This window comes from Nematolebias whitei, chromosome 2, assembly GCF_014905685.2.
Source record: "Nematolebias whitei isolate Nwh7 chromosome 2, NemWhi1, whole genome shotgun sequence".
Classification (NCBI taxonomy): domain Eukaryota; kingdom Metazoa; phylum Chordata; class Actinopteri; order Cyprinodontiformes; family Rivulidae; genus Nematolebias; species Nematolebias whitei.
This window is the reverse complement of record NC_056499.1, coordinates 35,487,377-35,499,608: the sequence shown is the minus strand read 5'-3', so window position 1 is coordinate 35,499,608 and position 12,232 is coordinate 35,487,377. Positions and strand designations below refer to the sequence as shown.

The 12,232-nt window shown below is 40.4% G+C and overlaps 1 protein-coding gene across 1 annotated transcript; it reads right to left on the bottom strand.

Annotated features, from left to right (window-relative positions):
* Positions 1-8,381: 8,381 nt before the first annotated feature.
* fadd (Fas (tnfrsf6)-associated via death domain) lies at positions 8,382-11,248 on the bottom strand. Its single transcript, XM_037697652.1, has 2 exons — positions 10,879-11,248; positions 8,382-8,694 (listed from the first exon to the last, which is right to left on the bottom strand). The coding sequence occupies exons 1-2, from the start codon at positions 11,177-11,179 to the stop codon at positions 8,414-8,416; spliced, it is 582 nt and encodes a 193-aa protein (XP_037553580.1). The 5' UTR covers positions 11,180-11,248; the 3' UTR covers positions 8,382-8,413.
* Positions 11,249-12,232: the final 984 nt, after the last annotated feature.

Sequence of the window (12,232 nt, the reverse complement as noted above, 5' to 3'; positions counted from 1 at the left end):
TCATCCATCCATCCATCCATCCATCCATCCATCCATCCATCCATCCATCCAGAGAATGCAGAGATTTCACAGTAATGCCATATCACCCTACAACCAGAGACAGTTCAGTGCTGAGAAACAGGTAGCATGGTTTTCTGTTGTGACATGAAGGTGATGTAAGAAAGAGGAAGTATGTGTTTCAGAAAGCTGTTGCATGTTGCAGTGTCAGGAATATACTCAGAATTCCAGCTCAATGTTAACGTTTTGTTTAAAATGTTTAAAATTTAACAACTGTTATTTAATGTGAAGGTTTATGTAAGAAAATATTTCAAATTTGACCAAGTTTTAGGAAAAATATGAGCAATGATATATTTTTGTTTCTGTTGATTGTTTCTGCTCAGTTCTGTGGTTCCAATAGAAACATTTATGTGTGATGATAATATTTGATGCTGTGATCTTTTTGGTAAGCACTTTGATAACAGTTACTGTTTTAAATGTGCTATATAAATACATGTGACTTGACTTGACTTGATGTGATGAAATTTACCTAAGCCATAAGACTTCCCTTTAAAATGAATTACAATGACTTGGGTAATAATTTTTATTTAGTTCCATGTCTGTAATGAAAAATTAGATTTGGTGTCAGCACTCTGTGGTTTAAAGATGTAATGGTACTAAACCATCTTAAAACTCGTTTTTTACACTGGCTTTTAATTCGGTTTGAATTCCATCAGAACCTCTTTGCTGTTTTCTTGTTTTAGTTTGTTCTTAGCCTTTTTATTATTATACTTGTGGTATTTAATGCTTGATCTTTCATTTAATATATTGCCAGCTTTCCTGTTTGTGAAATACTTTGGCTAACAGTGTTGTTTTGTTATACTGTATAAAGAACAATGACACTGACATGGTACTGACATCTGGGACAGGAACCACAAAAAAACGTTAGTCACAAGAGATCACTTCTCTCATCAAAAAGCAGCCACACATGCTTTATAAAACGGGTTTTTATTAACGGTTACAACAGATAAGGGGTACGAGTAGATATCTAATGCACTCAATGACCCCTGCACCTAGGAAACAAAATAAATCCAGGAAATCACTTGAATGCTGTGTGTGTCTGTCAGACATCCATCCATCCATCCATTCTGTCCATCCATCCATCCATTCTGTCCGTCCATCCATCCATTCTGTCCGTCCGTCCGTCCATCCATCCAATCTGTCCGTCCATCCAATCCATCCATCCATCCATCCATCCATCCATCCATCCATTCATTCATTCATTCATTCATTACTGTCCACTCGTTCCGAAGGTGGGTAGTGGGGGCAGCAGCTTGAGCAGGGAGGCCCAGACATCTCTTTCCACAGTCACCTCCTCCAGCTCTTCTGGGAAGATGCAAGGCCTTCCCAGGCCAACCAAGAGACATGGTCTTTCCAGCGTGTCCTGGGTCTTCCACAGGGTCTCCTCACAGTTGGACATGCCTGAAGCAGCTCCCTAGGGAGGCATTCAGGAAGCATCCTTACCAGATGCCCAAATCACCTCAACTGGCTCCTTTCAATGTGGAGGAGCAGCGGTTCCATTCCGAGTCTCTCCCGGATAACTGAACTTCTCACCCTATTTCTAAGAGAGAGTCCAACTACCCTGTGGAGGAAACTAATTTCAACCACCTGTATCTGTGCTCTCATTCTTTCATTCACTATCCAGAGGTCGTGACCATAGGTGAGGCTAGGAACATAGACTGATCGGTAAACCGAGAGCTTTGCCTTACAGCTCAGCTTCCTCTTCACCACAATGGACCAGTACGGAGTCCGCAATACTGCAGATTATGCACCAATCTGTCTGTCAATCTCATACTCCACCCTTCCCTCACTTGTGAACAAAACCCCAAGATACTTAAACTCCTCCACTTGAGGCAGAAACCCACCCTCGACCCAAAGAGAGCAATCCACCCTTTTCCGGTTAAGGACCATGGCCTCAGATTTGGAGGTGCTCATTCTCATCCCAGCCGCTTCACACTCGGCTGCGAACCGCTCCAGTGAGAGCTGAAGATCACGGCATAATAATGCCAACAGGACCACATCATCTGCAAAGAGCAGAGATGGAATCCTGAGGCCACCAAAATGGAATCTCTCCCACCCCCTGGCTGCACCGAGACATTTTGTCCATGAACGTTATAAACAGAATCAGTGACAATGGGCAGCCCTGGTGGAGTCCAACTCCCACCCTGAAGGGGTCTGAATTACTACCAGCAATGCGAACCAACCTCTCGCACCGCTTGTATAGGGACTGAACAGCCTGTAACAACGGGTCCCCCATCCCATACTCACGAAGCACCCCCCACAGTGCAGCCTGAGGAACATGGTCTTGCCTTCTCCAAATCCACAAAACACATGCAGACTGGATGGGCAAACTCCCATGACCCCTCAAGGACCCTAGTGAGGGAAAAGAGCTAATCCAATGTTCCACGGCCAGGATGGAATCCACATTGTTCCTCCTGGATCTGAGGTTCGACCAATGATTGGATTCGTTTCTCCTGTACCCCTGAATAGAACTTACCAGGGAGGCTAAGGAGAGTGATGTCCTTATAATTGGAGCACACCCTCCGGTCCCCCTTTTTGAAGAGGGGAACCACCGCCCTAGTCTGCCAATCCAGTGGCACTGCCCCCGATGTTCACGTGATATTGCAAAGGTGTGTCAACCAAGACAGCCCCACAACATCCAGAGCCTTAAGGAAATCATGGTGAATCTCATCCACTCCCGGAGCCCTGACGCCTCTGAGCTTTTTAAACTACCTCGGTGACCTCAGCCACAGTTATGGCCAGACCAACCCTGAAGTCCTCCGACTCAGCTTCCTCCATGGAAGACGTGCCGGTGGGATTGAGAAGGTCCGAGAAGTATTCCTTCCACCTCCAGACAACATCACTGGTTGATGTCAACAGCAGCCCACCTTCACTGAACACAGTGTTAGTAAAGTGTTACGTTCCCTTCCTCAGCCTCCTGATGGTTTACCACAATCTTCATGGAGATCTGTCTGTCAGGCAGTCAAACCCCGGCATTACACTTACTAAGGACGAGCGGGAGAAGAAGAAGAAGCAATAGCATATGTGACATCCTCAAAATTCAAAGATTTTACTTGTTCAGCTAATGCTCCTGTGCAACAAATGCCTCTGTGTTTATCCCACACTGACAGGAAGCAGTGGAAGAGCCTGTTGGTGTGTTGGGGGGTGAAGCACACAAAGACTCATCAAAATGAAACCAAATCACGGCTGCTGAGTGATCAGCTCACAACAATCACACACACACACACACACACACACACACACACACACACACACACACTGACTGAATATGTCAAGGTGCTGTTCTATATACTGAGCACACACATGGTGCCATTGGTGTAAGCTGCTGTTAGTGTACCGGTAGTCACCATAAATGGGTTTGGAAGCTGTTAGCACAACAGTTAAAAAAACAAAACAAACAACAAACAAACAAACAAAAAAAACTATTTTCATACCAATAGAGATATCTTTCATGTTTTGAGTATATCATAGAGCCCATGTTTAACATGGGCCTGTATGGAATTGTTTAAAATAGATAATTATTACTATAAAATATGACTTTTGATTTTTTTAACGAGTTCATAAATTAAGTTTTCTTTTCTTGCTGTACATGACCTGGTACTTTAGGGTCTCCTCACTAGAAAGTGTGATTTGTTTTTCTGTCATTGAGATGATTACTTACTGTTTAAAACAAGTGGAAAAAACAAGTGGAAAAAACAAACAAATTAGCATTTGTCTTTCATATCTTTTTCCTTTTGCATTGTGATTATAAAGTGATTTTTTGTTTCCTTTTAATCTAACAACCACAAATTATATATATATATATATATATATATATATAACAAACTGTGTTTTTTCTGACTTGGTTATTGTCCTTAAGTATCTTTAAAAACTTGGTTTTCTGACTAAGTCCTTTGATACTGCCACATCTGCATTTCCTTGTTCTACAAATTTGCTTTAGATAACAGAGCCAGAGTTTTAACATCTGCCATTCTGACGTTACAAACTGCACTTATCAGTGTGGGACATGCAGCACATTGTTACTGTGAGCGTTGCCCCCACCCAGGGTGAAAACTGCACCAGAATGTGTGACTGTGTGCTCAGTACAGTACTGTTGATCATTCTTTATTTATTTTAGTACAAGAAGACAGATTTTTATAATTTTGTCAGGCTACATAAGTACAATGTTGTCATTTTGCACATCAGTGCATTTTGTGTGCTTTGTCTAAAGTTGAGGCCTTTTTGTGTTCTTGTACTGCAGCACAAAAACACACAAACACACTGTACGACTGTGTTACTGTAAAACATTTGATACATTCTTGAATTCACGACAACAAGCAGATTGTTGTTTTTGATGACGCAACTCCAAACTTCTCCTTTCTTTTTCTACATTCAGAGAAAGCACCGATCAAACCAATATATAGACTTGTAGGTGATTCATATTAAAAAGTATTTGCTGTCAAAGTGTGTGTGTGTGTGTGTGGAGGACAGAGAGAGAGAGAGAGAGAGAGAGAGAGAGAGAGTTTAGGTTGACACATAAAGTCAACAATAAGAACACGTTTAATTCTAAACATCTGACTGCCCTTTTCGCCGACTTCACAGAGCTGCTGTTATTTTTAGTAAAGTATTATTTTGAAGTGTTGATATTTATTCATGGGACGGAGAAAAAGTGACAAATCAAATAAAGTGAGAAAATTTAACTCAGCTTTGTAAAATCTGATGAAACGGATGTATTTGTGTCTAAATTGGGTTTAACATTAAACACATGCTGCATAATTTAATGTTGGATTAAACCACATGTGTCAAACTCAAGGCCCGGGGGCCAAATGTGGCCCTCATTGACATCTTATCTGGCCCCCAAGATGATATGTTGAACGTAAAATACTTTTAGCACTTTAATTTTGTCAGTAATCTTTGATTATGATGTGGAAAGTGCAACAGAGAACGTCAAATGAAACCAATCAAACTCTTGTTGAGGAACGAAGAGATGTTGTGTATCTGACTTTTAATGTTGATTCTGAAACTGGCCCTTAGTTTGAAAAGGTTTTAATTTTGGTCCCCTTTTGTAAGTGAGTCTGACACCCCTGTAGATGATCTAATCTGTAGAGAAACTGAAGCCAACATCAGGGTGTGCTAGTCTGAACAACAGTGCCATCTGGGGACAACAGTTATCACTTTCTAACCGTCATGTCTTTGGGTCAGCACTGAGTGTGTCTGTCCCTCCACATGAGCTGTAGTCTTAGTTTCAGAACATGGACACAGTGAGAATCCGTCGCTTCAGTTTTTACATAATTTTCAGAAAAGAGTTCACTCACATTTCCTCCACGCTCCGGTGACCTTTGACCCGCCACCCTAAAGACACCCCAACATGCCTACAGAGAAGGGGGTGTGAATTGTAGTCAACTTTAAAATGGTTAAACGCTCCACACTGTCTGATCAGAATAACAAAGAATTAAAACGTTATTTAAAAATAATAAAATCTGATGTACTTTATTTATTTTATTTGACAATAATGAAATCTGCTTCTTCATGTTTAGGCTTGATTGGAGAATAAGTCCTTTCATATTTGTCTCCTAAACTACAGACACTGATTAAGTACTGGATTTTGTATTCAGCTAACCAGTACATAAGGTGCACTCCTCACATTAGAACACCACTCCCTTACTATTAGTGCACACATTTTTGCACAGTACACCCTGGACACATTGCCAAGCACGTCAGGACAACATACAAACACACACTTCCTACTCACAATTACCTTAACCTGCATGTTTTTGAAGTGTCAGAGGAGACCGGATGACCTGGAGAATATCTACACATGCACAAGAACAAACATTCACACAGAAAGGCCCCAGCTGAGAATCCAAACCAAGATCTTGCTGGATGACAGTACTAACCACTGCACCACTGTGCAGCCTCAAACAACAACTTGCAGCCCCAGGTAATCTCCCATACCAGCACTAACCAGGCCCGACCATGCTTGAGGTGGAATCTCACATGGCTGCGACTAGATGGCAAACCGTGCTTATAAGGGTGTCTCAAAAACGTCTAGTCAACTTTCCCAAGGGTTCTCGATCTCGTTTGAGGTGCAGTGGCTCACAGTTTTGCCATTTGAATTTTAAACATGTTCAAAACATTTATATAACAAATTTTCTCTAAAAAAACTCATTAGTGGCAGCTCAAAACTATCAGTTTTGTCTTGGGCATCTCCAAGAGCTCTAGAGCTGTTCTAACACCTGCATGTGAGCCCTTTTGTCACAGAAAACATGTTCAAATTTGTCTAAATACCAAGTTGATGATAAAGATTTATTAAAAACCTGTTCTAAATTAACCTATCTTCATTTCTAACGTGCACTCGGGTAGATTAACAGATAAACACTAACCCAACTAAGGTGAGTCAACACAGATACAAAGAGGAGTGTGGTAGTAAATGAAGAAATGTGCATGACCTGGAATTCTGTTTTACAAGCCATGATTTTCAAAAATTACCCATTCAATGTGTAGCTGCACAGATTCAGAATTCAGGGAGACTGCATCTGAAAAACTGCACATTGAGGCAAGTTTGAGTCTCCAACTGGACGAAAATAAAACACATTTAAAGATTATATTAGCAACCAAAATAGAAAAATTAAATCAAAGTCATCCCAAACATAAAACCCACATAAATACAAATTCGTAAAAATATATTGTAGTTAAAAAAAAACCCAGCTAAATATGAAAAAAACATGTTAATAAAATATGCTTTTTAATGTGAACAAAGCTGGTAGGTCCAACACTCATCAGTATGTTGTTCGTAACCTTATACTCCACGTGATGATCACTTAGTGACAAAGTAAAACTTTTCTGATGCAAACATTTCAGTTTAAACTGCACAATAATATAAACTACTAGAGAAATTGCATTTCCTGCAAAAATGCAGTGTGAATGCTTATTGCTGAAGAACTTGCTCAAAAACAGATGAAAGTAGCTAAAAGACATGTTGAATTTTAGCTGAAAAGGAAGAACAAGCCTAAATTAACAGAAGAAAGCATAAATAACATATTTGCTGAATTAGGATTGAATTAGAAATGAGCACAGAAATTATGAAATTAGCAAAATGTCTGAAATTAGCAAAAGTAGCTGAAAAGACAGAAAATTAAACTACCAGAAGAAAGTGGAAAGAGCTGAAATGAGCTAAAGTGTAATTAAGTTGAAATGAGCTAAAATTAGCATAAAACAGCTAAATAGTAGCTGAAATTGCAGAAAAGCTGAAACTAGCAGAAAAAAGTCTGAAAGGTGCATAACAAGATGAAATTAGCAGAAAGAAGTTAAATGGGCTGACAGTAGCAAAAATCACCATGAAAACCTGGAATTGTTCTTAAAACAGCTGAAATTAGCTAAAAACAAGGTAAAAACCTAGCTGAAATTATATCCATCCATCCATCCATCATCTTTACCCGCTTATTCCATTTTTGGGTCACGGGGGTCGCTGGTGCCCATGTCCAGCAATCACTGTGCGAGGGACGGGGTACACCCTGGACGGGTCGCAAGTCCATCACAGGGACACATAGAGACAAACGAGACAAACAACCATTCACTCTCTCACTCACACCTAGGGACAATTTAGAGTTACCAATCAGCCTAACATGCATGTTTTTTGTCTGTGGGAGGAAACCGGAGCACCTGGAGAAAACCCACGCATGCACGGAGAGAACATGCAAACTCCACCCAGAAAGGCCCCTGGACCGGGGTTTGAACCGGGGACCTGCTCGCTGAGAGGCAGCAGCTCTACCAGTTGCGCCACCGTGCTGCCTGCTGAAACGATTTAACAAGCTTAAATTAAGGGATGCAGAGAGAACACATGCCCAATTAGCCTGACAAAAGCAGAAATGAGCATAAAAAGTGGAATTTATCCGAAAAAAGCTGGAGGAAAAAAAACAGCTGAAAAGAAGCTAAAAACAGAAGGAAGCCTAAATTACCAGAAGTGGAGAGAGCACAGTTTTGCTGAATTGGGCTGATACAAGTTGAAATGGGTGCAAAATATGTGGAATTAGCTGGGAAAGCTAAAATTTGCATAAAACAGCTAATAGTAGCTGAAACAGCAGAAAAAAAGTTGTAACTTGTATAAATAAACAGAAAGGAGAAATACAAGCTAATTAGCAGAAAGGACTTAGAAGAAGCACAACAATGTTGAAGTTAGCATCCAGAAGAAGTATGGATCACAGTAGAGTGAATGCTTCATAAACATCCACACAATAATTAAAGAATAAATCGTGACACTGAAGAGAACACAGCAATGTTTTCTCCACATTCATTATCAACACAAAGATGATTGCATACTCTAGTTTATTAGCCAAACTTTGTGTTATTTTAATCAATCTCAGCTCTTTTCTGGACATTATTGATATAATTTATCTGTCAGTTTTTCCTCCACTCGATCAGCGGTCAGGTTGAGCTGACAGTCCCTCAGGGCTCTGATCAGCTCCTCTGTTCTGGCCTCAGCTCCTTTACTCCTCCTCCACTCCTTCAGCAGCTCCACTGCCGTCTCCTCCAGGTCTGTAGAATGTCTTGTGGAGATGGAGTCCAGCCTCACGTCACTCACTTGTAGTTTTCGTCCCAGTTTACGCCAGTTTTTGCCCAGACTCTCTGCGATCACTTCTGTAGCGATGCTCAGTTTAGCTGAGAACAAAAACAATAAAATCATGCAGATATGTATTTATTCCTCCATCATTATCAACTAGCATTCTCTTCCCGTTTATTCCTCAAAATACATTTTCATAATTTTCTTTTATGTGGAAGAGGGTGGTCTTAGAGCTTATAACTTGTATGGGAACCATCCCCTGGTGTTGCTGCATCCATTCCAGCTTCAACTTCCTGGTAGATTTACTAGCGTTCAGTATTTCCTTATTTGAATTACGGGCAGAACACAGTTTGATTTGATCGTTTGGTGAGCTGAAGTTTATCTACGACTTGCAAAACTGCTTTTGAAGCATGCACATTATTTTGTTGCCCACTTCTGTCCACAATGGACTCACCTTAGGCCAGGGGTGTCAAACCCACTTACAAAATGAGGCCACAATTAAAACCTCTTTCAAACCAAGGGCCGGTTTCAGAATCTACATCAACTCAAGTTAGATACCAACATCTTTTCTTGGTTGCAGGTTCCTCAACAAGAGTTTGATTGGTCTCATTTGATTTTCTCTGTTGTACTTTTGACGTCATAATCAAAGATTACTGAAACAATTCAAGTGATAAAAGTATTTTCATGTTTAACATATCATCTTGGGTCTTGGGGGCCAGATAAGATGTCAATGAGGGCCACATTTGGCCCCCGGGCCTTGAGTTTGACACGTGTAAACACCAGCCGATCTGTGTTTTGAACCTGTATGCTCCACACTGGTTTGTCGTCATTTTCTACATCGTTTTTATGTTTATATTCTGATTTACTTCATTTTGTATTTTGCTTTGTGTGTTACCTGTTGTTCTGTCTGTACAGCACTTTGGTTGGCCTTGTTGCTGTTTTAAGTGCTCTATAAATAAAGTGGTATGGTATGTGCCTTAGGCTGATTTGTACCCACCCCCATGTTCATGATTTAATCTGTCAATGTAACAAAAACATAATAATAATAATAATAATAATAATAATAATAATAATAATAATAATAATAATAACAATAATAATAATAATCCTTTGACCAAGCTTTTAGTTTAGGCCCACACTGAAATAAAACGTAACACCCCATGTCTTGTTGATATCAAAAAGTTAAATCAGTCTATCTTTCTGAGAAGAAGGCCCACAGGGTCAGTCACATCAGTGTTTCTGTGATTCACAGGCGCTGCAGCAACTGTTCAGTCTTTAGCGTTCATTTAGAAGTCAAAACAAGACAAAACTTGGAATACCGTCAGCCTCTTAACTGTGTTCCAGGTAAAAGTTGAAAGACCAGTAGGATTTGTACACACAGACTTTTACTGCTGTTACACAACTTTTAGCAGCCATATAAGATATTGAGGGTCAGGTCTGACAGGAATCTTTGATTTTTCAAGTGGCTGTTCTGACTTGAGTAGCATTCCAGTTGGATGAGCGAATTTCTCATAAATACATGTAATTTTGTGTAATAATATTGATGTGATGAGTTCAGAGGTTATGTGTGTGCGTGCACCTTGTGACATAAGAATCAACAAACTTTCTCAAATTTACAGCAAATTTAGTCATTTTTCAGATAAAGGGGAAGCCTTGAATCAGTGTGGTTGACTGCACTTCTTCCAGAGTCAACACAGCCTTCACATTTGCCACTGTTTGACAAATACCAAATACTAACATCTGACAATATTTTTACTACCTAGTTGATATACTACTACTACTACTACTGACACACTATATATACTATTACTACCTAACCTATCTAAATAACAAGAACATAAAAATATTAAAAAATGCTTTAAAATAACCCATTATAAAATGCAAAGCTTAGCTCATCATTACATGCTAGCTGGGTTTACTTCTGTATTTTTATTATTCTGACTGACACTGCGACTATGACCTTAACAATGACCAACAAATCTGCTGTCCGATTATACAAAATGGCGTATTCTTTAACAATTCTTCTGAATAGAATAATTTTTTTCATATAAATTGTGTTTTGAGACTTAGCCTACTACATGACTCTAGAAAGCACCTCTTCAGTCATCATGACACTTCTGTTAAAATTAAGTTTTTGATCTTTGTTCTACATAACTTTATCTATGTGGATATTGTTATAGTTCCGCTCCAAAGTAAAGACCCCCCCTTCCCCCCCAAAAAAGGGGCCCCCTCCCGGAAGCCGCTTGTTATCTAGGACCGGGCCTGGGTGAAGTTTTACAAACCTCTCTCCGTCTCGTCCAGACCATCGTCGGGGGGTCCAGGCGGACTCCCAGAGCCTGTCAGTCTGTCCGACAGGTCTGGTCGGCCGATCTGTTGGAGCAGGTCGGACAGAAACTCGGTCTTGTCCGGTTCCAGGAAGCGTCTCTGCGTCAGGATCTCGAACAGTCCGTGTCCCGTCGTGATCTTCTCCAGCTTTTGTTTTCCGATCTCGTTCCGAACCAGGAACTTGAGTTTGTCCAGATTGTCAGAGCTCAGCTGGTTTGAGATGTCCAGCAGGACCGCGTTAAGCTGTCGCGCGTCCATGTTCCGACCCAGAAGCGACGCTTTTACTTTCACTTCCGCCTGGAGGAGTTTTGTTCTGGGTGTTCCTCATGTCTCTGTCGAGACACAGCTCTACTACATTAAAGTTTAGAGCTCCCAAAACAAACAAACTTAACCATCGGAGTCCTGGCTCGTTTATTTCTGGCATGTATCATTTGATATAATCCAAACGTTGGTTTATATTTTGCATAATCCCATTATTACTGTCAAACACTGCCTTTAAATCTAGGGGGTTGCAAAAAATATATGAACAGATTGTCTTACAAGACGAGATTTAAACTGAGTTTTAATTTGATTAATCGCAGCAATTTTATAAATAAAACAAATCTTGAGATTGAAGAAGTTAAATAAGGACAGGATCTTTAACAGATATTGTTTAGTGTCAGACACCAACAAGTACCCCTCAAGAATTTATCTACATTTTGCTTCCTCCATCTTTGCTTTAGCTGTTTCGCACAGCATGATGCTGCGAAGGGATCAGCCTGATGAGTGCTGGGTGATTTGCTGCAGACATCATAGTGTCCTCGATGGCCTAAAAGTTCAAGTCTGGCCTCATCTGAGCACAACAACTTCTTCCCTGTGTTTGGGAACTAATTTCTAAACAATCCAGTTTTTATTTTAATTTTCAGACTACTTGCCACTCTTTATGAAGCCAGCTCTGTGCAGTTTATTGATCCTGTGGACAGATCTCTTCTCATTTATCATGGTTATCTTTGGCCTTCTGGATGTTTCTCTGATCCAGTGGTTCCCAACCCTGGTCCTTGAGGAACACCACCCTACATGTTTTAGTTATTTCCCTGCCCCAACACACCTGATTCAGAGATTTAATTACTTCCTTGTGTTCTGCAGAAGCCTGTCAATCACCCATTAATTAAAATCAGGTGGGTCAGAGAAGAGAAACAACTAAAACATGAAGGATGGTGTTCCTCAAGGACCAGGGTTGGGAACCCCGCTGAACCTTAGGAGACATCCCCCTCAACAGGTTTGCTGTGGGGACACATTCCATCCAATTTTTAATAATAAATGTATTGGAGA

Coding starts and splice junctions, on each gene's coding strand:
- fadd (XM_037697652.1), bottom strand. CDS start 11,179: ATGGACGCGCGACAGCTTAACGCGGTCCTGCTGGACATCTCAAACCAG. Junction 8,695..10,878: donor TCTGGACGAGACGGAGAGAG/GTTTGTAAAACT, acceptor TTTTGTTCTCAG/CTAAACTGAGCATCGCTACA.